The sequence below is a fragment of the Eleutherodactylus coqui genome, chromosome 1, assembly GCF_035609145.1.
Source record: "Eleutherodactylus coqui strain aEleCoq1 chromosome 1, aEleCoq1.hap1, whole genome shotgun sequence".
NCBI classification, from domain to species: Eukaryota; Metazoa; Chordata; class Amphibia; order Anura; family Eleutherodactylidae; genus Eleutherodactylus; species Eleutherodactylus coqui.
The window spans coordinates 460,009,870-460,037,666 of NC_089837.1; the positions used below are offsets into that span (position 1 = coordinate 460,009,870).

General features: G+C 43.6%; 1 protein-coding gene across 1 annotated transcript; it reads right to left on the bottom strand.

The window, feature by feature from the left end:
- Positions 1-500: 500 nt before the first annotated feature.
- Positions 501-27,625, bottom strand: LOC136583590 (pleckstrin homology domain-containing family A member 3-like). The gene is made up of 8 exons (XM_066584255.1): positions 27,543-27,625; positions 25,743-25,859; positions 23,687-23,842; positions 22,051-22,187; positions 14,209-14,373; positions 6,942-6,985; positions 6,594-6,740; positions 501-730 (listed from the first exon to the last, which is right to left on the bottom strand). The coding sequence occupies exons 1-7, from the start codon at positions 27,595-27,597 to the stop codon at positions 6,620-6,622; spliced, it is 795 nt and encodes a 264-aa protein (XP_066440352.1). The 5' UTR covers positions 27,598-27,625; the 3' UTR covers positions 501-730; positions 6,594-6,619.
- Between the last annotated feature and the right edge of the window lie 172 nt (positions 27,626-27,797).

A 27,797-nucleotide genomic window follows, 5' to 3' on the forward strand; every position in this document is an offset into this window, starting at 1 on the left:
ATGACAGACACCTGCAACGAAATTGTACAAATAATGGGTCACATTAAAGATGGAAATAAACCTGAAAAGGATTCATCTGTGTCGTATTTTTTTAACAGGACAAAAACATGGCATTTTAACCCTTTGCAATCCAATTTTGAATTCAGGGTTTCCTAGGGGTCTTTCTCTTTCTGCCGTTAAACAATGGTGCCATCTGCTGGCTAGAGCCAGCACTGCGGTATGGGACATGCTAGAGAGGCCCCCCGACAACATAGCGGCCAGTAATATACAGTGACAATACCCTGCCGGACGTCTTCCGACATTGGAGCTGTACGGCCTTCAATCAGAATGTCTTCAGATGTCAGACAGTGGATTGGAAAGGGTTAACAGGGGTGTGTGGGCTTTTCCAGGCTTTCTTTTATATGGATGAACTAGTTTATTGCTCTATAGATAATAATGTATTATTTCTATATGGATATATTGACTGCTGTATATGGAGTTCAGTGATCACGCTTAGAAGATCTCTGGAAATATATAAAAGACTTTATTTTATATTCACATTTCATATATTATACATTTTTATCATCTGCATTGCACACACCCTCGGCACTGTATTGTAAAATGACCGTGTATACACCGCTATAAACCTTCTGTACCAAGGAGTCAAATCAGTTGTAGAAAAGGTCCTTCATTTATGAAGATCTTCATATCTTTCACACAAGGAGACTTTTAGAAATTGGTCCCAGTATTTCTGTAAAAGAGAAAGAAAAACATTAAATAGTTCTCTCTCAAACTCCCAACATCATTTGATGGTTTTTTTCTCTCCGAGATCTCCCTCTGGATCGTTCTGGAAAGGCCAGGACTGCTGACTAGGCAGATGCTACCTATTCATAAACTGGCGGTTAGTGTATGGCAGGCATGCAAGTCATTGACCAAACATGAAGGTACCCCTCTGGAAGCTCCCCTGTGGGATAATAGAACGCTTCCACATCTCGTGAATCTGCCAGATCTGGGTGAAACTGGGAATTACCACTTTGGAACATCTATATATTGACGGGGTATTGGCCTCCTTTGAACAGTTGCAGCAGCTGTACCAGGTTCCTAGGGCTGGTTTTTATAGGTATTTGCAACTCAGACATGCTCTTGCGACACAATTCCCAGAACCCAGGCAACCTTTCTCTCTATACCCCATGATAGGCATATTGCGCACCCAAGGACCTCGGGGTCTTATATCGGTGTTATATACCCATTTACTATGCTTCAAAGTTTCTAATATACCAATGGCGGAGAGCTGGAGAGAGCTTATCCCTTTTCTCACTGGTGAGAACTGGGATTCTGCAATGTCCTCATATACTATGGTATCACCAGCTGCAAATAATAAATTAACCCAATTGTATAATCTTCACCAGTGTTATCGGACACCGATTCGGCTTCATAAAATGAATGGGATAACTACCAACCAATGCCACCGATGCAAACCTTAATCATTTAATATGGAGCTGCCCAGACATTCTCGTGTACTGGGGGAGGTCACAGAATTTCTAAGCCAGCTATTGGGAATACCAGTTCCACTTGAGCCGGCCATATGCTTGTTGAGAATTCTAGATGAGCAGCACTGGCAATTTCATGACAGGGTACTTCTTACCAAGGTACGATTTCTGGCCCGCAAGGCGATAGCTCTACGCTGGATGGATAGGCGCCCTCCGACGCTCTCAAGGTGGCAGAATATTGTTAACTCTACCTTGCTATACGAGAGGATAGTTTATAAAAATACAAAATGTCCGGAGACGTTTAATAAGGTGTGGGGGAGATGGTGTGGCTCGACAAATACAACTATCACACAGTATCTGTTCCAAAGTTTACTGAATGGAGCTATGTCTAGGTCTGCTTTGTAACATGGGTGCTGACTACTGAAGACAAATGAACTAATACAATGTATTTACTGTTGTGCACAATGTATCTGTGTATTTTTCCTTTAATCTTGGAGTCTACGATGTATACAAAGTTATATATTCATATACTGTATGGTATATTTATTGTTCAATAAAACTAGTTTAAAAAAATATATATATACTTCTCTCTAGATCCAGGAAAGGTGCCTATCCTCTTACTTTTTTGGAAGAGTCATTCGGGTGGCTCCCCATTGGTTTTTCCCTGCCCAGCTCGGCTACATTATTATTTATTTTAAAAGCGCCATTAATTCCAAGGCTCTGACCGAATGAAGAATAAGGGTTAAACTACATTGTGCTACATATAAAGTGCAAATACTACTACATATTACATATATTAAACAGGAACGTTAAACATCTACTAAATGGATAACAAACATACAGAGGGAGAGAAGACTTTGCCCATAAGGGCTTATAGTGTACAGGGGATGAAGGAGGAGCCAATAGGGGAGGATAGAAGGTGCTCATCTTGTGGTAGCAGATTGGGTTTTCAGGTTCCTTTTGAAGCTTTCTCAGGTGGCAGAGAGTCTGATGGGTTGAGGTAGCGAGTTCCAGAGTGTAAGTCGTGCACGGGAGAAATCCTAGAGACGATTATGTGAGGAGCACACTAGGGAAGAGTAGAGATCTTGCGAAGACGAGAGGTTGCGAGTGGAGAGGTATCGGCAGATTAGGTCAGAGATGGGATATGTTATGGGCAGATTTGTATGACATTGATAACGTTAACTGGATTATCTGGGTAAGAGGTAGCCAGTGAAGGGATTGGCAGGGGAGTAACGGGAAAAGAAGAGCAGAAGCAGAAGAGCCGATTGGCAGGGAATAATTGGAGAAGAAGAGTTGAGGATGAATTGGAAGGGAGGCCACAGAGGAGAATGTTGTGGTAATCTATGCGGGAGATGATGAGGGCACGTACTAGAATTTTTGTTGACTCTGGGTAGGAAAAAAAATCGTATACAAAAGATGCTTTTGAGCTGGAGGAGGCAGGAGAAAGCGAGAACTTGTGTGTGTGGTTTGAAGGAGAGGCAGAGTCAAATGTAACACAGATAGTGGACTTGTGGAACTGGTGAGAGCATGGAGCAATTGATAGGTCTGGTTATAGTGTAGAGTGAGGTGGGAAAAAGAGGAGCAATTCAACTTTTTCCATGTTAAGTTTTAAGGAAGAAAAGAAGGAGAATATGGCTGATAGACACTCTGGGATCCTGGATAGAAGAAAAGCAACATCTGGGCCAGAGAGGTAGATTTGAGTGTCAGCAGCATAACAAGTGGTACTGAAAGCCATGGAATTCTATGAGATGCCCTAGACTGTAGATGGAGAAGAGTAGGGGTCCTAGAATGGAGTCTTGGGAGCTACGAGGAGATCCAGGAAAGGACCAAGTTTGCAATGCCAAGGGAGGAGTAAATTTGTAGCAGAAGGGAAGTAATTGACTATGTCAAAGGCAGAGGAAAATTCTACGAGGAGCAGCACGGAGTAATGTTTCGAGGCTACATCGACAGATGTCTCTGTTTGTGTAAGCCAAGTTGTATGATGAGAAGATGAGGGGTGGGGATCTACCCCAATGACTTTTTTCCGCTCCTGACTCCAGAAAAGCTGCAGCATTCAGGTAAAGTTTGTATCCACATTTGAGGTGAGCGTTTCAGAGTAACACACCTTTGTGTAATGTGGGTGCCTGTCCAGATTTAATGAAAAGTTCCCTACTTAATCACCACTAAGGGGCTTTTAGCTATACAGTGCCCCCTTTTTGTTATGCTCAAGTCTAAGTGCTGCACAGATGCCCTGTGCTAGCTGAAGCGGGGGCTAGGCTGTCTAATAACCGTAGCACATGTGGTTTACAGAGTAGGGGGAGCATATGTGGCTACCTCAGCTCCTCTGTAGTGAGGACCAGTAGACACCCATTTTATTGGTAGATAGGAGTTACAGAAGTGAAGCCACCAGCTGTTGGATATTAAAGGGGTTCTGACACGAATAATGTTTTTATGCCATTGTTCCCTGGTCTTCTGACAAGCCGCTCCGGGATTGTGCGCATGCGCAGTGGAGAGGTGCCCTCTGACAGGAGTCAGGACGGCCCGCGTCTCCACTGCGCACGCGCAGAATCTCGTAGTTCAGCCAGGACAGACAGGCCGTCCACAGCAAGCACTGCTTGTGACGTGCTTGCTGTGGGCGGCCGGCCGTTCACCTCGGAAGTGGCTGATGGACGGAGCAGAGCAGGAAGCATTTTGACAGCTCCTACAAGCCACAGATAAAGAAGCCGGATGGAGGGGATATGCCTGACGATCGGTCCTGACCAGCCAAGGTGAGTAAATTTTTTTTTTTCATGTCAGAACCCCTTTAATGCATATGCTGTCGATATGCCATAAGTGTTTACGCTGAAGATACCTCTAGGTTTTAATATGGCCATTGAGAGCGACACAATAGGACAATGGGGCTGCCAGAACAACAAAAAAAAATCTAGTGACCCCCAAAGTTAGACCATGGTGCTCTAATACTGTCCAACTAAAGGATTCATAACATCCACCAATAATTATCTCTTCACTCCAAGGAAATATTACAGTTTTTTGACCTGCAGAAGGTCACAAGCTGGAATAAATCTATTGCTGGTGGGAAACAAGGTTTCCATAGGAACAATTAGTACAGATCTTTCTCTCCTTCATATCAATGCAGTTAGCTATAAAAAAGTCAATTAACAGCGTTATAAACAGTTTAATAACTAAACATACAATAAATGAAGATGGTTAGGTAGTCAGCTCCAACGTGGATACAGATTTCATCTGAATTAGGAAAAAAAATGAGTGAGGAGGCCGTGTGGCAAAGATTAACACAGGGCACCTCTTCTGCTGCTGGGTAACACTACCACACCCCATGCCAACTGGGACAGGAGTGCTTGCTGCCTGTTTAACCTCCCATCAACTTTTTGTGATCCTTGTGGTAAAGGGATTGTCCAGTTGTAAACCTTTGATGGCCTGCCCTTAGAATGGGCCATTAATTGTATATTGGCAAGAGTCTGCCGCCCGGGGCCCCAACTGCTCAGCTGTAAGATGGGCTTTTGTGTTCATGCACAAACGGATTTCTGCAGGAAGCAGACATCTCCAATCTTACTGCAGTGGCCAGGCTTGGTATTGCAGGCCAAGTTCCTATGCACTTCAATGCCTGTAATACCATGCCTAGCCAGGTGAAATTGGTCACATTTCAGGTGACCTCTTCACTCAACTTCATTTATTGCATGTTTAGTTATTAAATTGTTCATAACAGTTAATGAACAGCAAAATAATGCTGTTAATTGACTGTTTTATAGCTGACTGCATTGCTATGAAGGAAAGAAAGATCTGTACTAATTGTTCCTATGGAAACCTTGTTTCCCACCAGCAATAGATTTATTCCAGCTTGTGACCTTCTGCAGGTCAAAAAAACTGTAATATTTCCTTGGAGTGAAAAAGATAATTCTGGGTGGATATTCTGAATCTTTTAGTTGGACAATATTAGAGCAGCATGGTCCAACATAGGGGGTCACTAACTTTTCTGTTCTGGCATCCTCATTGTCATACTGCATCACTCACAACGGTCATGAGAGGTATTTTCACCTTAAACATTAATGGGATATAGACTGCATATGCAATATCATCCGACAGGTGGGGGCTCCACTTCTGGAACTCCCACATAAATCGATAAAATGGGGGTCCTCTGCACCTCACTACAGGAGAGACAAGGAAGCTACCTATGCATGTAGTGCCGGATAGGCTTACAAAGCAAGCCCCCCTCTTTGTAAACCACTCATGTGCTACGGTTATTAGTCTGCCCAGACTCCACTTCAGCCAGCATAGGGCATCTGTGCAGAATTTAGACTAATGCATAAGAAATAAAAAGGTGGTACTCTAGCCTAAAGCCCCTTACTGCCTGCATTGGCTCCTTAGTGGCATATTAGTGGTCATTAGCTTCATGCTGCTCAAGCCATGAACAGTGTGAAATCTGGACAGGCACCCACATTACACAAAGGTGTGTTACTCTGAAAGGCTCATCTCAAATGTGGATTTGAGATTTCACTTGAAAAAGAAAAAATGGAAGTGAGCAGGCCTCATGGCAAAGATTAACACAGGGCACCTCTAATGCTGCTGGGTAACACTACCACACCCAATGCCAAGTGGCACAGGAGAACCTTCTGCCTGTTTAAGCTCCAAACACCTTTCTGTTATCCTTGTGGTAAAGGGGTTGTCCAGTTGTAAACTTTTGACGGGCTGTCCAATACAAGATCAGAGAGGGTCTGCCGCCTGGGAACCCTGCCGATCAGCTGTAAGCTGGGCCTTTGTGCTCATGTACTGAGCAGATTTCTGCAGGAAGCAGACAGCTCTGCTCTTATTGCAGTAGCCAGGCATGGGCCAAGTTCCCATTCACTTCAATGCCTAGCATACCAAACCTGGCCACTGCAGTTAAAACAGAGTGGTCCGTTTCCTGCAGAAATCAGCTCAGTGCATGAACACTAGGGCCCAGCTTACAGCCAATCGGCAGGGTCCAAAGCCTATGAACAGGCCATCAATAGTTGGCAAGTGGACAACAGCTTTAAATCTCTATGCCTTCTTTATATGGCTCGTGGAGAAGAGAACCCTGCCCAGGTTCTTTCCACTCATTTAAATAAGAGATGGAGCCAATCTGATGTGTGCCCCCCCTCTACCTCTTACCTTGTTCTGTATGAGAACTGGAATTATTATCCTGATGATCCATTGGTGGATGGCACGTACTGCCGTTCTTCAGTGTGCCTCATTGCCATTTGCTCCAGATTCTTCATCACAGTTTGTCCATCACCCTGCCTTGGTGAATTAGAAGTCCTATAAGATAAAAAGCCATATTTGCACCAAAGTCTTCAGTCCATTTGTTTACAAGTCTTTACGGGATTCTCTAATAACTTGCTAGAATCAGGGAGGACTACGAACAGTAAATTTAATTTCCATTCCTATTCATCATAGAAACAATGGGTCCAATCATAAAAGAGGATGCCATACTGAACAGTACTTTCTTTTCATGCTCACCTTGGTGGGGCTGACTTAACAGGCTGACTGAGAGAACGCTTTACCTAAAAAAAAAAAAAAAAAAAAGGCTATATCAATACAGAGAAGGGCAGATTACTACATTAAAAATGTACTGATGCTAGTATGGGACTAAAAAGTTCAGCAACAATTCCATATAAAACTTTTTATAGATCTTCAATTTGGGCAAATATGCCAGATCAGTAAATCACCTCCCACCGTTAGCCTGTAAAAGCCAATAAACTCCCATTCTCTATAATAAACTCCAATTGATTCTTACTTTATTGCACTTGTCTGCTAAACTTTACAATCGTAACAAAGTAGCGCAGGACATTCAAAGAACCGTTTTGGCAGACGTTCAGTCTATACCATTTTAGATTTGTTTACATGTGTATTCAATATTATGGCATAAAAACACAGCTGTGACTCCGAAGAAACAAGAATTGAGCTGGACTCCTATGCTGAGACCTCCAGCATACCTCAAGGGGAAGCCACAACCAGTCAAAAGGGACAGCTCAAGTTTGTGTTGGTGTCTTAACTCTGGCTCATAGGTGATACAGAGCGGCTGAGTATGGGAACACCCTGTATGATGTACATAAGCCGTACTAACAGAGGTGGTCATGATGGGACGACCCTTTTAACAAGCTACTGGAGGGGCTTTGTTCCGTTATGAAGAGTTTGGGAACATTGCTGTTTAAAGGGGTTGTCTAGATACTAACCGACTTTTTAAAATTAGATCCAAAGAAGTTCAAACAAAACAAAAGAGCACGAAATCCTCCCACTCTACGAATCGGTGTTACCACCCAGGAATCAGCGCTCATATACTAGGCAGTGGTGGACCGCCAGGACAGAGGACGGGCTAGTACCGTTTGTTTTAACGAATTTGGTTCTACTTTTAAAAAGTCAATATGAAACCAGGCAACCCCCTTAAAAACATTTGCGAGGCTATGCAATTTTTGGTATACTTTACTAAAATTTTAGACCGGTGTAATATGTTCTGCGCTACGCAAGGAGTGCAACCCTTACTATGGATATTAGAGGTTGCACCGCTTTAGAAATTAGGCCACCCTCATCTATCTGTTGACAGGTGAAGGGCTCATAAAGTAGCCTTATAATTACTGCCGAGCAAAAAGGACTATGATCCATCATCCCCGAGTGAGTTTGTAAATTCTCCTTTCCAAGTTGTCTTAATGGTGAAGTCTACCTCTTGGATCCCCGGTATAAAGTAGTGTCCATCAGGAACTATCCAAACATTTGAATACAATGCATCTGCAACTCATTTATTGAGAAATCTAAATAATGGGATTTCCCCTGAATATGAATTTAATGCACTACACTAAATTACTGCTGACTATTGCACCATTGTGCGGTATTCATTAGCTTGAAAATTCACTTACCTTGCAATTTTGAGAGAACAAAGCTTAAAACCCCAACCATTTGTGGGCTGAATAGAGCTGCTGCTCTCCTCGCTGGCAATCAAAATCGGATAACAGTAGAATATAAGAGCCTCCTGGTTCCTGATCAATTCCTAATGTGACTTGACAGTTAAAGTACCTTAACATAGGGCTTCACACTGCTGCTAAAATCGTTGCAAATGCCGGCAGCACAAATCTATATTCCGGTTGCCAATAAGCAGTGAAGGGGTTAATAAATATAGGACTTACTAATTCCTGCAGCAGCAGAGAAGTCCCATCCAGCAGGAAAATACAATTACAGCTCTCACTCAATTTTGCAGTATCCTTTATATTGAGAGGACGGTCCTGGAGATCCAACCCTAATGGAGAATGTCCCTTATTCAGCTCTCATGTGCAGTGCAGACACTCTGCCCATTGTGGCGCAGAGTGCTAAGGCAGCAGAAATGCAGTCCTAAGCTCTCGCTCACGACCTGAAGGTTGTGAGGTCAATCATGCATGGTTCAAGTAGCCGCTTCAAGGTTGGCTCAGCCATCCATCCCTCTGAGTTTGGTAAAAGGAGTATCTAGCTTGGATTAAAAAAAACAAAAAAAAAACAAAAAACGCAATCCCGCCATCTTTGGGTGGGTAAGGTCTTGTTTCTACAGTGTACACATGACATGATAACTATTTTACGGGTCAGTATGATTACTAGGACACCAAATTAACATAGTATGTTTTTGCTGTACTACTCAAAAAGCGCAATTCTGCCGTGTATTTTTTTTCCTGGACGACTTTCACAGTGTGGGGTAAACAATGCGTCACTTTGATCGGACTTTTATGGATGAAGATATACCAAATACTAGATGTTCTTTTTGTTTCAATTTTTTTTTTTTAAATGATGAATAATTAATAAAACTGTTTTAAACTGATTTTTACATAGGGGATAAGAACTTGCGATGGTTTGATCGCTCTTGCAGTATGATGCAATACCATAGTATTACATTATATTGCGATCTGACGGGCAATCAGATTGCTTGATAGGCAATATGAAATAGCTTTCATAAGGCACAGAATGGGGGCAACCAAATGGCACACCATGATCTCATCGCGGAGGACCATTCGAGCCCTCCGAACTCCTATCGGAGCATATATATTAAACAGCATTGACTATTAAAAGTAAAAAGCCATCAGCAACTTAAATAATCAAATTGGAGGTGAAGGTGTTATACTGCGACTAGGGCTGCGGAGTCAGAGTTGGAAGAAGTGTACTGAATCCAGCGTCAAAATAAAATTATTATTATACATTAAAAAGGTAGGGCTGGGCAATTAATCAAATTCATTTGCGTAAATTGTCGTTTTTCTGAAGCATGATTCTAATTTTTGTCAGAATTGTGAAATCAAAATTACCTTACCCCTTGTGGGTGAGGCCAGTATCAGGCTGGGGGGGGGGGGGGGGATGTGGTATACAGGATGCTGGGGCTGTGGTGACTGGAGGACGGAAAGTACATGAAGATGGTGATTGGGGGTAGAGGACAGTATGTGGAGATGGTGATGGGGTGTGTGCATAGTACATGGGGGCTGGGATGACTGCGGGGTGTGTGCAATCCTATTCTTCATATGTAAATAACTAAATTTCATACCACATTCTTTTAGATAGGGGATTCACATACATTCGCTAATATTCACCTCTTCTAGCATCATGCTTTGCCAAGCGCCACAGCACCTGGTCTCCGTTCTGACATCGCTTATTGGCTGCAGCTGCCTGCATACGAGATGTCACAGTTTGCTGCAGCCAATGAGATAGCTCAGTGATTGATCTCTGAGCTCTCTCATTGGCTGCTGCAGACTGTCAAGTCTTGTAAATAGACTGCTGCAGCCTGTAAACAAATGTCAGAGATGAGACCCAGAGTTAAGGCACTGGACAAAAGTAGAGAGATGGGAGAGGAAAGTATAAACCTGTGTGATAATTTTACACATGAGAAGCTTGTTTAATTAAATTTCAATAACTGACAACCAGAGATGAGCGAACATACTCGGTTCGGGTATTTTTGGACCAGAGCACAACTTTTTCCGAGTAACTGACTACTCGGATGAAAAGATTCGGGGGGCGCCGGGGGTGCGGGAAGGGGGGGGGGGGGGAAGAGAAAAAAAAGAGAAAAGAGAGCTCCCCCCTGTTCTCCACCGCTACCCCCCGCTCCACCACGCCGCCCCCCGAATCTTTCCGTCCGAGTAGTCAGTTACTCGGAAAAAGCGGTGCTCGGGTCCAAATACACCCGAACCAAGTACGTTCATTCATCTCTACTGACAACCCGTTTCAGCCTGAAGTTACCATTTCACTACAATAAATGTATTCCTAGTTATTATACATGAGCCATTTACGAGGTAGTTCGGCTTACCAACTCCACAGCCTTGACTGCCTGTACTGGTAGGAGACTAAGGTACTGTTGTATCTTGTCTCCACCACAGTTATGGGTGGAGACATGGGTTGTGCTGCTGGAGCTAGAGGGAATGCCTACAGCTCCGGATTTGCTGACAAAACACACACACCTGGACTGAAACCTCTGGCAAGTATGCTCTTCTCCGAAAACTCAGTTTCTCCAGCCCCCTGCTCCCTGCTGTGCCCGAATGTGTCCCGCTGCCTGACGGGGAGATGTGCAGGTGCCACTCCTGAGGTCCCCTGTGCCTTAATTTCCCCATCCGGGCTGACAGCTGTCACTCACCCCCGGAGCTTTGCCTTGTCCAGTCGCCCCTCCTGCGCTGACATTGTATGGCCGACAGCTGTCACTCACCCAACCCTTCGCTCTGCATGTTCCCATCACCTGTGAGTCCTCCTGCTGCACCGCTACAGGGCCGCTTTATAGGGCCCCGGTAGCAGCATGGCTGGATGGCTCTGCCAGGTTCCGTTGGCACTCCTGCCCGGGCACTGTAGCCTCCGCTGCGCTGCAGTCCTCCTGCAGCGCCGATTTACAGGGGCCCTGTAGCACCATGTTCCGATGGACGTAGGCGCCGGCTCTGTCCTCCAAGGGTAGCATAACAGAGAAGCTCTGGACGCCAGCAGGACATCAGCCAATCCGTAGCTTTGGGGGGGGCAGTACAAGGCATGACCTGTCACTCTATAGGTCTCCACCCATATTGGTGGTGGAGACAAGATACAACAGTACTGGAGACTAATGCCCAGTGTATTCCCTTATTTTATCTGTACTCCGCGTCTGTATGTGTTCTGTATCCCGCTTACCACAACAATGCAGGATGTAGAAACACTATAAGGCCGGGCTCACATGGGTCTATGTTTACTGCGTGTTACACGTTCTCTGTATGCCTGTGTGATACACGGTAATTCACAGGCAATTACATTGCTTATGCAGTTCCAATCACATTAGGGTGTCGAAATTGTGTATTATGCAAGCGCAAAAAAAAGAACGCAGCATGTTCTATTTTGCTACATATATATGTGAGATACAGCCCATTCCATCTCCGAGTACGCTGCAAAAACACTGTGGGACCCCCTGCAGCGTTGTATGCTCACAACTGTATGAGCCCGGCTTAAGTGGCATTCTGTCCCTGACAGTTCAGGAGTATAGATTGAAAAAAAAAACAAACAAAAAAAAAAAACGATGGGTGGCGGGTAGAGGATTTACTCTAGTTGGCATTGCTGACATCTGTAATCTCTCCTGTTTCGGTCATAAAACTGGGACTGTCCTCAAGCCTCTCAACACTTCATACTTACCTGCTATCTACTGAGACAAGCCTACAAGTACAATGTTTACACATAACTCAGTAAACAATGGAGACGTGCGATTGTAGAAATTGCCAAGCTGTATATAATACCTCTATTACGTAATAGGAAAAAGATACATGGGCAGCGCTCCAGAGGAAGATCCTTTATTGCTCACACCCATGCAATGTTTCAGCTCCTACTTAATACAACCTCAGAGTTCTGCCCTTGCCTCTTTTTCTATATGCATCACAGGGACTGTGGGTTCACTTTTTTTTGGGCTTGAACCACAATTTTATTTATTCAGTGCGGCTATTGTTTTTACAATCTACTAGTTTATACAACTAGCGTTACTTGGGTTTCCATTCCTGCAACATATTCCAAAAGGCTGCATTTTAAATTTCTTGGTGTGACAGTAGCTACATATTTGGCCCTTCTGTCCAATACTATTTGGATATTGATCACAGTCCCTATGAAGATCATATTATAAACCTTCCAGCAACAAATTGGAACGCCTTGCCATCCTTATAGCACTGGCTCTTTCCCTCTTTTTGAATTCGGCCTGATGCGTTTCTGGGGCTTCTGTAGCCTTCGATGCCCTGGCTCTGTCATTGTCTTATTGAATTCGACCTGATGCACTTCTGGTGCCTCTGCAGCCCTTGATGTCCTGGCTCTTTGCCTCTTTTTGAATTCTGACTTCATGATGAACCGGGATCTTTGCAGTGTTTTTTTCCATGCAATACTTGAGGCTTGGCCTCATGCTGTTCTGTGGTTTCTGATGCCCTTGATGCACTGGCTCTTTCCCTCACTTTTTGAATTTGTGTGTCATGCCATACTGAGGTCTCTGCAGCCCTTGATGTCATGGCTATTTCCCTATTTCATTCTTAAGTCATTGGTCACATTGTTCACTTGTCTCACTCACAGTAATTGTACTTTCTTTGCTTTTGGCTGGACTTTTCCAATTGGTTTCTGTTTTTTCAGATCCAGCACAAGTCTAAAGTATTCACCACATTGAATCACAAAAGCATCTTATTTTGCTATAGATTATACAATAGTAAAATAAAAGCTGTGCTGTTATTGGTTGCTCTGAGCAACAGACTGTTGATAGCCCCCCTCCCCAGTATTTTAAAGTTGGTCATGAAGTGTATGTGTACCAAGTTGAAATCCATCAAGGCATATAAGAGCCTATGAAGAACAAAAACAAATTAAGAGGGCTAATCAAAAATTATCCGCACTCCAGTTAAATTAAAACTTTTGTTGGCTACACTGGTCTTATCAACTCTTCCAGTGTAGATCGCTGTCCCTCCAGTCACTATTGTGCAGGTTTCAAAAGTGTTGTGATCTGCACAAAAGAAGAGCCGATTTGTTTTTGGTGGTCTGAGGATGTGTCTGGTGCCGTTATTAATCAATAACTTTGTGTATAATATGGAGAAAATGTTGCGAAGAAATATGTATGAATGGATATAGGAGTTCAAGGAAGGTCAAACAAGTGTCAGCCATGAAGAAGGAGCTGGCTGCCCTATAGTCCTGATCTTACCTCACTGGTTTAGACACAACGATTATGGCTCAAAAGCCATCTTTTGAGCGATAATAGTTATGTGTAAATGAGCGCCCATCGTGCACTATTTGTTCATCGCTGACTTTAAGTAAGCTTAAAGTCAGCAATGAGCCTCATCAGCGCTGCATGCTGAGTTCTCAGCGAGATACAGCTGACTGCCCTGGGAACAAAGCAGCTGTTTGCAGATAACAGCACTCCTGCTGTCATCTGCAGCCTTCATTTACATGCTCATAAACTCTGAAGTAGCTAATGAGCTACTTAAGAGTTTATGCAAAGTGATCACTCAAACTCCCGTTTGAGGGAATTTTGAGCAATCATCTTTCAGTGTAAATGGGCCTTAAGAGGGCAAAGATTCACGTCTGATGAAGAGGTGCAGACAGCAGTGCATTCGTGGCTCACAGCTCAGCCGAATACATTTTTTAATGAGGGAATACGAAAGCTTGTTGACCGATGAACAAAGTGTATTGCAAAGCAGGGAGATTATGTCAAAAAATAATGTATTTGTCTTTTCTGCAAGTTGATTAAAATAAATTCTACAGCCAGAGTGCGGATAATTTTTTGATTCACCCTCGTATAGAAAGATTACAGAACGGATATCAATACCTTTCGACTCTGGGGAAGTTTGGTGCCAACCACATCTCCTGGTAAGACTGGTAGAGGAGGATCTTGTTTGTGCAGATTAGTATTGACATACTTAATGCATTCATCTAATGTGGAACAGATGTAAGTACACGTTCCCTGTAGATTGGAGCACGCTGTATTAAGTTTCTGAAAAAGAAGGAAAAATAAAAAAAAGAGAGTCCCAAAACATTTACATATTTGTAGGATTGTAGAAACAAACTATAAATAATTTGATGATGGTAGAAACATGGACCTATAGTGAATTATTCCATTGATTATCCATGGCGCTCAAGCTCTTACTGGCTACAACGAAGATTTTACTAATAGATTTAACCCTTTCCAATCCAATTAGTATCCAGATTTTCCTAGGGGGCTTACTCTTTTTCTGCTGTTGCACAACGGCGCTATCTGCTGGCTGAAACCGTATTGCATGAGGTGACACATTGGATAGGCTCAGACAGCAGAGAGGCTAGCAATATACAGTAAGAGAACCCCGACAGACGTCTTCCAACATCGAAGCTGTACAGCCTTAAATCGTAATGTCTTTAGAAAGGGTTACATTTATTCGACTTCATTTATGGGTGGGTTCACACCACATTTCAGCACATGTCCCTGGTTTCCATCCTGGGGGTTCCCAAAAATGGCAGTCAGGTGGAATTCTGCATTACACCAAAGCCTTTCATTAATCAAATGCAGACCACTTTGGACCAAATTTGATCAGGTTTCTGTTTCTTTCCAGCATTGTATGTAGACTACCAGGGACTTAGGCTGAAATGTGGTATAAACCCAACTTTCAGCTATTTTCCCTCTGTTCTCCTTTAAAGGGGTAGTCGAAAAAGATGACATTTATGGCATAGCCATGGCTTGCTTCCCTGTTTTAATAGCTCCTATAGATCTCATAGGAGAGAGTGGTCCTCCCCTGCTCTCTCCCACTATGCTGCAGATGTCAGACAGCTTCTCATGTACAATAGGGTACAGAAGGATCCTAACGAGACCCTCAACTATCAGACTTCATAAGGAAGTGCCATCAATATCCATCACTGGAATACTCCTTAAGGTTTAAGAAATGACTGATATATTTGTTCTAGTGAAATGAAAGGAAAAGGTGGTTCCACAAGAAGCATATAAAGTAGCATCCAATTGTTGTCAGACTAATGAACCAAATACAGATTCTAGTTGCTGGGTTACAGATATTTAAAAAAGAAAAAAAAAAAAAAATCAAGCATCTAGAAGGAGTTCTTGTTTTACTGCAAAACTTGGAATGCAGTTACATCTATACATCAGCCTCTCAGAGGCTCCTTGCGTGTAGTGACCTCTTTTTCTGCTTGTGTAGGGCTTGTTGACCACTAGACGCCTCTACGATGCAGAGAAGAGATTTCGCCCAGTTACCAGAGTCTGAAAGGGTCGCATTATTGGAATAGGAGAACCTGGATGGTTGTATTGATGAATTGCCCCCCACCTGGGCATTCTGACCAAACTGTTAGGAGGTGTTGGGACCAGTGGATATGTGAGGGCACACAAGATGACTGGGCTCAGGATGCATTCAACAGACCACCAGTAGAGAGGATTGTTTGACAAACATGAGCAGCTCCAACTGTTTCATCATCCACCATGCAGGGAATGGGTGGCACCATCATTACAGGCCCCTATGCCTGTTGGAACCAATTCTAGGCACTTGGCTGAAGGACATTTGGTCTCATTGCACGCATTATGTGTATTTCCTTTGACATCCATTTACAGCTACGAATCCAGGTTAAGTTTGGGCACTGACGATAGCCTGTTGGTGTCTGGAGACCTGGGGGGGGGAAGCACCTCATCCTATCTTTGCTGTGGAGCGGCACACTGTCACCACTGCTGGTGTGATGGTCAGGAAACCCATCAATACAACGGTTGGTCACCCCTTGTAGTGATGCAAGATACAATGACAGCTCAGATATACATTCAGGACATCCTGCAGCCACATCTGTTGCTTCCAAGAGGCATTTTCCAGCAGAATAATGCTCAGCTGCACATGCAAAGGTGTCACAGGAATACATCCGCAATATTGACACACTTGGCCTGCCTGGTCACCAGATTTATCACCAATAGAACATGTATGGGACACATTGAAATGCAAACTTTTACAGCCTATGAGTTTGCACGATCTAGAACAGTGTTTCCCAAACTCCAGTCCTCATGGACCCTCACAGGTCATGTTTTCAGGATATTCTACAGTAAAAACACCTGTGGCAATGTCTGAGGCGCTGACGATAATTACATCACCAGTGCAATAACCAATACTGGGAAAATCCAGAAAACATGACCTGTGGGGGTCCACGAGGACTGCAGCTTGGAAAAAATTGATCTAGAGGCTCAGTTACAGCAAATGAGAACCAAAATGCTACAGGATACCATACAGAACCTGTATGCCTCCATGCCCGCCTGTATCACATCTTGCATCCAAGCTAGAGGCGGCCCAACAGGGTACTAGAGTCTCCATGGCCAGCCGTATCACATCTTTCATCCAAGCTAGAGATGGCCTAACAGGGTACTAGAGTCTCTATGGCCAGCCATATCACATCTTGTATCCAAGCTAGAGGCAGTACAACAGAGCAATAGAGCCTCCATGCCCACCCATATCACATCTCTTATCCAAGCTAGAGATGGCCCAACAGGGTACTAGAGTCTCCATGGCCAGCCATATCACATCTTGTATCCAAGCTAGAGGCAGTACAACAGAGCAATAGAGCCTCCATGGCCACCCGTATCACATCTTGTATCCAAGCTAGAGGTGGTACAACAGGGTACAAGAGCCTCCATGCCCACCCGTATTACATCTTTCATCCAAGCTAGAGATGGCGCAACAGGGTACAAGAGTCTCCATAGCCAGCCATATCACATCTTGTATCCAAGCTAGAGGAGGTACAACAGGGTACTAGAGCCTCTATGCCCACCCGTATCACATCTTTCATCCAAGCTAGAGATGGCCCACGAGGGTACTAGAGCTCCCATGGCCACCCATATCACATCTTGTATCCAAGCTAGAGGCGGTACAACAGGGTCCTAGAGCCTTCCTTCAAGGGGGTCAGTTCTCTGCAATAAATTATCCTTTTGCCGATATTGTAATCACTTTCTTATATCAACATTACAATCACACAGAGAAAGTTTCATTCCATTCTGACAACTCCTTCTAGGTGCTTTCTTTTTAATTTTTTGACAATAAGTGCACTTATAGTGCATAGTTTTAACATATTTTCTCTTCTAATATAACAGGATTTAAGCAGTTAATAAAAATCAGAACTAATTGAAAATCTTATATTTGTTTAATAGACTCTGCACTTTCAACAAGGTTCTTAGCGCACGTTTTGATCAAAGCATGTGAGCCGATTCGCCACATCCAGACGAACCTTATTGGACAGGTACGTAGGTCTAAAACATATCCCTTTGCGCCAAATGCCACTGATTGAGTCAGCAAAAGCTGGACACCTGGCTATATACTTTTATTAATCCACCTGGGACAGATGAATGAATGGAGTGCAAGACAAAAATGAGGGCAGCCACTCCTCCATCAATGCAGTGCATACATGTCAGTACTTTCAACTAAAATTAAATGTGAAGATGCAAATAAACAATGGCTGCAACAAACACAGTAACCTAAACACGTGCTTCAGCATTCATACACAAATGTAATATCTTAATAAAACTGCACAACTGCTTATACTACCTGCATGAAAACAGGCAAGGTTCTTAATACACATTTTGATCAAAACATGTGGGCCCATCTGCCACATCCAGGCAAACCTTATTGGATGGGTACCTTGCATTTTTATGCAGTTAGTATAAACAGTTGTGAAATTTTATCCAGAAATTAAATATATATGACTTCTGAGACCTGTGTTTCTGTTACTGCAATTGTTGAAGCCATGGCTTAAGTGCACTTTTTACATTTAAGTTATTTGTTGGACTTTTGTTGTTTGTATGCATTGCATTGGTGGGGGAGTGGCTGCCGTCACTTTTGTCTTGCACTCCATTCACCCATCTGTCCCAGATAGCTTAATGAAAGTATATAGCCAGGTATCCAGCTGTCCCTGAGTCCACTAGAGGTCTTTGGCCCTAAAAAAGATGTGTCTTTTAGAGCTAGGTACCTGTCCAATAAGGGTTGCCTTGACGTGGCAGATGAGCCAACATGCTTTGATGTGACACACACATGTGCCAATGCCAGAAGTGTGGCACTGGCACAGAACATGGCATCTCCAGCCCAAGATGGTGATGTCAATCATCAGTGTGTAGGAATGAGCCTCGCCAACTTCAGATAAGGAACCACACATCAAACAGATGGATGGCGATTCAAAAACACTGCACAGGAAATGCTAAAAGGACGTTTCTTTACCATTAATAGCATGGGTTAAAATTAAAACGGTCTAGTTAATTTGACTTGTACTTGGCCAGTCTTATGTTGGGATTAGTTCCCTATGCTAAATATAGCCGACAGACTTCCTTTAATGACTAAGCAAAAGGCTACCAGTTATTGACTTGATTACTTTTTTTTAATAACAGACAAGGCTTTATATTTATATAACCCAAAAATGATACATGCCAACTCAGCCTATATGGTGTGAAGTTAAATTATGCCCGATAACATTAAGTGATACATGTTTACAGGTCAGATACTGATATGAACTGGTAATGGTAATAATTACAGAGATAATGACCTACTCCATTAGCAACAGCCTCAAAAATATCACGGACCCATCTATTTTTTTTTTCAACGGCTGCTTGAAAAAAAGTGCTCTATTTTTATCGACTGTCAGGAATTTCAGAATGTTGACAAACCTAATTCCATTGTTAAATGGTTAAAAAAAAAAATCTAACTTTCCCCATGTTGTTTACCCAATTAGTTATTTGGGGTGATTAAATTACTTTCAATACAATGCGGTAAAACCCGGGACATTGCTAAACCGGTTTGGTGACAATGTTGTTTAATAAGGAACTGCTAGGGTAAAATGACATGTGTGACAAAGATCACAAGTCTCTGTGTTACCGAGTACACAGACAACAGAGAATGGGCAAGAATTATCTAACCCCGAGCAAATTTACTCTACACATTCAGTCTGCAGCTGACTGATGGTTCAAAGACTTTCCAGGTCCCACTGGCCTTCACGAGATAAGGAGACCCCTAAACAGAATAGCAGGGATTTCCACATAATAATGCTAGATATCAATTCAAATGAAATGAGATAGAAAACTAACAAGGTATCGGCCCATTCTGTTTTTGACAAGGGGAAGGATATCAACATTTGCCTCATTTACCCTTTGAAATATTGAAGCAACCACACACATCAGCTAATAAAGATTCCTAGCAAATGAAACTGTACAAACAAGTACAAAGAGAAATCTTGTAATCCTCAATGTGACACGCTGAACCAATTTAAATAGGAGCCGAACATAGATTAACCCTTTCCAATCCAGTGTTAGACCTCATCCGGCATTGAGATTTCTCTGCATAGCTCCAAAGTTGGGTGAGGTCCGACACAGGTTTTTAACACTATGCAAGACAGCGCTCCGATGCAGGAGGCTGTTCTACATATGCAGAACAGACATCGGAGAGCTGTCCTGCATAGTGTTAGAAACATAAGCGATACACACATTGTATGGCACTGTGATAGATAGATTTATATAAACGTATGTTATATTAATATACATATATTTACAGGATTACTGCAAATGATCTTTCCGATGTGAAACACTAATAACTCACATTTAATTTTCCCCAAAAAATTGCTAATAAAATCATGATGACCGTTCCTTTTATATTGTTTGTTGAGTATTTTCAAGAAATCCACAATGCGCTTTCCCACACAAAATAAAAAGGAGCTGGGTAGTTTGCGGGTGGCAGGGAAATTGAATTGGAAAGGGTTAAAGAGCTATATCTGATGCTATACCCATTCTGGTATTGTGTAAAGGCAGATTCCACACGTTGCTTCATTAGGGATGCCTTACAGTCCTATAGATGCCCTTTTTATGCTACATCATTAATCAAACATTATAGGTCTCACCTGTCAAAAACAAAGACTTCCATGTCGTCCTGGCGTAAACACGCGCGCCAATTACTAGCGCATGCACAGTAAAGAGTAAGGCTGGCTTCACACGGACTCTCCGCACGGAAATACTGTTGCATTTACAGAAGTAGCAAAGCGGATGAGATTTTGAAAATCTGGTCCACATGCTGCAGAAATAACCCGCACAAAACCAGTGTGGAAATTTCCTCGTGGTGCGGAATTCAAATCCGCACCATGTTAATTGTATCGCCTTCTCCTCTGCAGAACTCACCCCCTCTTAATGAGGAGGTGGATTCCGCACAGGCGTTCGCTGTGAAACCCGCACCTAATGGTGCAGGTTTGGAGGCAGGCATTCTGTGGCTGATCTGCAGCGGGATGTCCGCTGCGTACATTCTGCTGGCAATTTTGCCCCGTGTGAACCCAGCCTATGGGAGAATTATGCATCCATTGACTTCATAGAAAAGGGAATGTGCCTGTGCTAAAAACGCACCCCCCGAATCTTTTCGTCCGAGTAGTGAGTTACTGGGAAAAAGCGGTGCTCGAGTTCAAAAACACCCGAACCGAGTACGCTCGCTCATCTCTAACTATAACTTATTATTAAACATCACATTCATAATCCTATTTGGGGGTACCTTACCAAAGGTCTGTCAGAAAACGGCAACCAGATGGAACTCTGAATGGTTCCATAGAGTACTAATCGTGAATCAGAGACGCAAAGCTTAGTTGACTGTACAAACCAAAATACAAGAATCGGGCAAAACCTGCTAAAACAGAGACCAGAGTTTGCAGCTTTGGTCTGTTTTACTAATACAAGCCCATGGAACCATCCAGATTTCTGAATGTCCAAAAACTGGACAGACAGAAGTAGTCCTGGGAGGGAATCCTTAACCCTTTCCAATCCAATTTGTATCCTCGTTTTCCTAGGGGGCTTACTCTTTTTCTGCCGTTATACAACAGTGCTATATGCTGGCTAAAGCCAGTACTGCATGAGGTGACACGTTGGATAGGCTCCGACAGCAGAGAGGCAGGAAATATACAGTAAGAGAACCCTGATGGACGTCTTCCAACATCGGAGCTGTATAGCCTTAAATCATAATGTCTTCAGAGGTCAGACAGTGGATTGGAAAGGGTTAAACAGGATTGTGAATACTACGTGTATGTAGCCTTAGACACACACATTTCTGTCCGTCCTACATTTATTATATATCTACAGCTATCTAAGGAGCGATTGTAATTTTTTTTTACAAGGATTGGAAAACTTAAAGAATTGTGTAAACATCCTTTTCCTCAAAGGAAAAAGAACAATAATTATGCCATAAAGGTACACTAAACAGTATTCCCACTTCAATAATTTATGGCATACCCGCAGGGGTCCCATCTCTCTCTACTGCCCATACAGGAGTCTCAAACTGATGTTTCAAGTGCCAGAGGGCTTCAAGTAATCCCTCTTGCTTCCAACCAGGGTGTGAGATGCTTTGGAAACCCTGGTACAGCAACAAATGAGTTGTCGCTGCAGAGTACATCTCGTCATTCAAGCTCCATAATCATGGGTCACATCTCGTAAGGCGACAGGAATCCAGACTCCCATTTGGAGAGTGAAGGCAACTGAGGCCAAGGAGGGAGATTATTGGTCAGAGCCTCTTATCTCCCCGACCCACTACTATGATATAGGCAGATATTTGATGTGCCCTCCAGCTGAAGAGCTTGTGGTTAGAGGTTCCTGCTCTAAAAGGTGACTATGTATTGTAATATGGTCACTGGCACATTAGAGTGCAACAGTTTTTACCTCCTTGTTTGGCGCAGATCCTGCCTCATTTGTAGTCACCGCTTCTTTTACTTCTGCCACTTGCCCCATAAGTAGATCGCAGAAGAGACGCAATTCTGACAATTTCCGACTAAGACTTTCATTATCTGGCAGCACATCTAGGAAACAAAAGGTAGAAGATTAACAAAGGATAACGGATTCCATGTAACAGATTACAGCGCCTACCAGAAAGCAAAACCATCAAGGTAAAAAGCTGTAAAAATACAAAAAAAAACAAAAACACAAGCATGGCAAATAAGACTACAATAAAATTAACCTAGTCATTGTCAGTCCCGTTTACACAAGTTATTTACTACCTACTTCCTAATAAACTGCTTTCATGGCCTTTACATGTGCTTAGAGGGGTTGTCTGAGATAAGACTACTTTGTAAGAAAAGTAATAAAGAGCTGTTGCTCATCTCTCCCAGCTCCTTGCAAGTTCCCCACCAATGACTCCAGGTCTCCTCCGTGATGTGTTGTCTACAGGCTGCAGCAGCTAGTTTATGGGACATCACAGGTTGCTGCAGCCTGTAAACAATACATCACAGGGAAGACCTAGAACCACTGGCTAGGGACAATTAAGTATAAGCTCTTTATTATTTGTATCTTGAAGAAAAAAAAACCTTTAAGGCTTTGTTCACGATGGCTTCATTGTTTCAACGGTTCTGGATCTGTTGTAAGACAAAGATCCAAAGGATACCTGATGGACCGCACTGACTTATAATTTGGTTTATTCAGGTTTCTTGTCCTTCTGATTGAAAATCTAGTGTTGCATACTAGATGGGGAGGTGGGGAGTTCTCCTTCAAACAGAGCCTGGACAGACATCGGTCTGGGATGATTTAGTGAATCCTGCATTGAGCGGGAGGTGGGGGGGTTTGACCAGATGACCCTGCTGGTCCCTTCCAACTCTACCACTCTATGATTAATGGAGCCCTAGAAAGACTCAGATATAAACAGAGCCAATGTTAGTGCATTTATGCAAAATTATATATCTGCTGAGCTACTCCTGCTCTATAACTTGCTTCCCACAGACTGGACTTCATTTTCCATGTGACAGGTTCCCTTTATGTGCTGTGTCACTTTCAGTTTCCCCCCTACATGCCCAGACCACCCACTGTGCAGGGAATGGGGTGTGCTGCAGTTCTCTGCAACTCCTAGCAGGCCAGGAACACCACTGAGCAAGAAAAACTAAATCAATGCTGCAGCCCCTTCATTCTTAGGATCAGTGGAGTCCTAAACATGTTGGATGGCTAAAAGTGATTGCATATCCTCACAATGGGAGTAATGCTTTGAGGCTATTCAGTTTTCAGACATACAACATCCAACATTCCCAGCAACTCCACAAACACCAATGTGAACCAGTTTGTCTGCATTTTCACACACATCGAGCCAGCAAGACCTGAAATCCATTTTATGTCACTACTTGTGATTACTGCAGAATTTATTGCAGGAGGTCCGACTGTATGCAGAACACCAGACGGATCCTACAGAACCCAAGCTCTTCTTGTGAGCCACCATGAGTGTACACGGAAGTGGCGAGTCGGAATCCTTAAACTCGAATTTCTATACAATGCCGACTGCCCCTCTGAAGTTATTCTAAAAGATACGAATACATGCCTTTAGACTTTTTAGTTGCAATATCCCCCAAGCAGGCTTTGGCCGAGCCTAGGGCCACCAACCACCTCTGCCGGTCAGCTGCATTGTCTGCGCGCAGGTAAAAGCACTGTTCCTTCGGGATGTAAAGGTCCATCCGGCAGCCATCGGCCTGATGCACTGCAAGCAAAAGGAACAGAATTACTTGATGAACATCGAGAACAACTTGTCGAAAACAAACATTTTGCAGTGAGCTAAAGTCCTTTTACGCAAGCGGATGACTGGCCACGAACATTCGCTTGCCCAGTCATTGGCCTACGTGAATATGCTTGCAATTCGCTAACAAGCAGGCAAGTGCTTCATCGCAACTGATCACATAGTTTAAGTGGACGGAAAAAAAACGCAGGCTCATTACGAGCGCAAACAGGGAATGCGCGGCCAACTAATGCAATTTGTATGGAGATGGAAGATCATAGTAAACATACGGCTCTTGGTCCTCGCCAATAGCAGAAGTATGGTGTGGTGTTAAAGCCTGCTCCTGCAAGCAAGCAGGAGCAGGTCGGGTTCTCGGCTGTCAGACATAGGGGGATATTTTCCCTTGTAACGGCGGCTCTTTCAGATGTGCCAGCTACAGTGGAAAAGCATGACATTAAAAGAAAAAAAAAAAGGCCATGTGAATGACCCCCACAGGTCATAGATGATAAAAAAAAAGTGTTAAAAAATAAACTATAAATTTAAAAAAAAAAATTTTTTTAAAGCTTTTTACCCTCAATGAAACGAAAAAAAAAATAAAAAAAATATACAAAAAAATAGTCCTATATGTCACATTACAGAAAAAAAAAGCAGCAAAAATAAAGGGTCCGTAAAACAACCACATGGGTTAAATCTCTAAAATATGTCTGGTCCTTTAGGATCAAAACACCCCAGTCCTTAAGGGGTTAATCAAACAGCCAACAGTTTACAGTGTGTGTGACGCTTCCCAGGTTTCACGCAAATCTCTTTTTACTAGCAATGACATGAATATGCGGCAGCCAATCAGTGGCAACATGTCAAGATCATAGACGTCCCTAGGACTGGTTTGGTGGTCACAAATCATGGCAATATGGCTTCTTTTACATCAACTGAGAACTTCATGATTTTTGTCGTCACCCGCTCATTTGTGCACATGCAGCCTGTTTAGACGGGTAGATCATGGTTGGGAAGGTATTATTGTACCTTGACACCACCGGAAGCTAGGAGTTTGACAGGAGGAACGCCCCTCTCACACCCCCAGCTCCTGATAGGGTGAAGGCAGAAAGGTCCTACGAGTCAGTGGAGAGATTTCGTCCACCTTACGGCGACGCTGGGAGCTGTTGTTAGCCTTACATTGTTACCTGTAAATGCTGCCAAGTCACCCCCTGTCAATCTTGACTCCACTAGGAATTCCTGGTGGCATTAAGATACAATAATACCAGTTGGGAACTGTGAACTTTTTGTTCGGCGTTTCACATTCCTACGTGAATCAGTGAATGATCAGTGTTTGAACGCAACGAGAAGCCAACGAGCCAACAATGATTTTTATGAAACTGAAGACAAATTAGAATTCTCTTTAGTCATCGGCTCTAGTTTAAAATGAACAATTATCGTTCACTTGAACGATTTTTGGAATGATCTTCGTTCCATCTAAATGCACCTCCAGTCATTGCTGAAGCGGAGTGACGAGATACAGGAGGTACGCAGTAAGCATTGGCCCGGGAGCGGCAGGGGAATGATAAGGTTTTACAGCTTTGTAAACTGATGGTAAAGAAGTTGGACAAGTCCGGTAACGCCTCTTAAGCACTCCATGCTCCTATTCATGGACAGCATGTTGTATTTGAAGAAGAAGCAGAAGAAGGAGAAGGATTTGCACTGTGCTCAAGGAATGAACTAGCTTACTATACATGCAGGCAGGTCGCATCCGCTGTGGATTTTTAGTAGTCCAAAATCTGCAGAGATTGCTACAGAATTTGCACAAACGAACCCGGTCCCAAAACCAGAAAATCCTTTTATTACCGTAGAAAGTAAACAAGAATGGGTATTCTGATCCAGCAGTACTTGTTACCTCGGATTTCGCACACCGCCATCTTTATACTGCCCTTGCTCCCTTTATCCACATCATCCTGCGAGTCGTAGTAGGACAAGATGCCGCGGTCCAGAACAAAGTAGCGGGGCTGCCAACCTGGTCAGATATGAAGGGACAACATTACCAAACAGAGCCATGGAAAAGCTGCTATTCAAATGATGGTTGGCATGTTTAAAGGGCATCGGTCACCTACCTTGAGCCTTATAAACTAAGCTGACAGTAAGCGATCCGTGGGGACAGGGGTGTAAGTTTTATATTTACCTGCCCCAGGTGTGAGCGCTGGAAGCAATGCAATGAGCTTCCAATGCCCACACTGGGGGGGCGACGAGGTAGGCAAGTATAAAAAAAATAAATAAAACATACATGCCTGGACTTAGTGGGTGAACTGCCTCCAGCCGATTAGCTTAGCTTATATGGGTCAGGCCTCTTTCACACAGTGATCTACGTGATAGCGCTGCGCTTTCTCACGGCGATATTGCAATTTGGTGTTGCTACAAAGTTGCGCGAATGTGTAGCTCTCTTTTGCCAGGATTTTCAGGGGGCTTGAAATATAAGTCCTTCCCATGAAAATAAGCTCTAGCTGCATTAAAAAATAGGATAATCAAACTAATGACTAAGTATCTATTGGGCTTGAGAAAGGTGCCAACGTGTGGGCACTGAAATGCGTTGCCTTTTATTAAAACTGTTACAACTTTCTGAGAGGCATTCGTTCCACTAATATACTCGGAGTCATCACTTAGAGGAGGGGGTGTTTGGACATCATACCCCCTCCTGCCAAGTAAGTGTTTTTCTTATTTGGGGCACGGAGTGTATCGGGTATATGTACACCCTGCTCAGTACCGTACCCGGTAGCGCAGGATTGAACTTTTCCTAACAGTACGTTGTTTTTTTGTCTTTGGGAGGTCCTCTGTTTTGGAGAGACCCTCGATTTCTCCTGCAGCTCTCCCCTTCCTTAGGGGATTGGTGACTGGTACCCGAAGAATTTCCTAAGACACACCTTGTGGCGCACTGCATATTCCCTATTCATCACTACAGAATGGTCGGTGATCCGGGGATTATTCCGATTGCCAGTTTGGAGTCGGGAAGGAATTTTTTTTTTTTACCTTATATGGGAGAAATTGGCTTCCATCTCACTGATTTTTTTTTTGCCTTCCTCTGGACCAACAGCGGACGGGGCTGAACTGGACGGACATGTCTTTTCCTGTCCTTATATACTATAGCTGTTAGGGCAGCTTCACAGGAGCATAATGCGCTACGTGCGAGCCGCATAACACAATTGCGCAGCATGCAGCAAGTACGCAATGACACTGCGTACTTACGGCACACCGCCGAGCACTATCTTGGCGTGTATGTGCACATAACGCGCACCAAGATAGAACATGCTGCCATCTAGATCACAGGCGTATTTTGTGTGAGTGGCAGCATGGAAGCGTACGGCTGATTGGTACGAGGTATTACGCTGCGGCCATACGTTCGTGTAAAGGAGCCTTATTACGTAAATGCTTGCAACTATTCGCTTAGCAGTCGCAAAACCGAACAAGCGTGCAATCCTACTCTTGCACAGACGGAGGAGCAGCCAGGTTTATGTTAGAAGCAGGTTAGAGGACGTCCCCATATATACACAGGCAGGGACACACTATAGGGCAGCTACCCAGAAGTAGTCCTTACAAGTGCTGCACTGCTCCCCATCACACGCAGTGCTCCATGCACCACAGCCCGCACACTATACACAGCGCATCCTGGGGACACTGAGGAGGGGGAGCAATCTGCGGTACCTACCAGATAAGTAGTTGGTCCATTTCAGCAAAGAACCTTCCATGTCCAGCTGCTTCATTGCCACGCCCCCTTAGCAAAGGCGGAGCCGTCCCTGAGTGAGTTGCTTCAGACCAACCAATAAGAAGCAGGGGGTGTGGCTCGTCCCATATAGAACCGAATCTTTCATCTGCCATAATAAAGCTTAGGGCGTGGATTAATAGCGCTTCCCAACCAATCAACTTTCAGAATTAGCGCCGCGTGGATAAGTGGGCGTGGCTT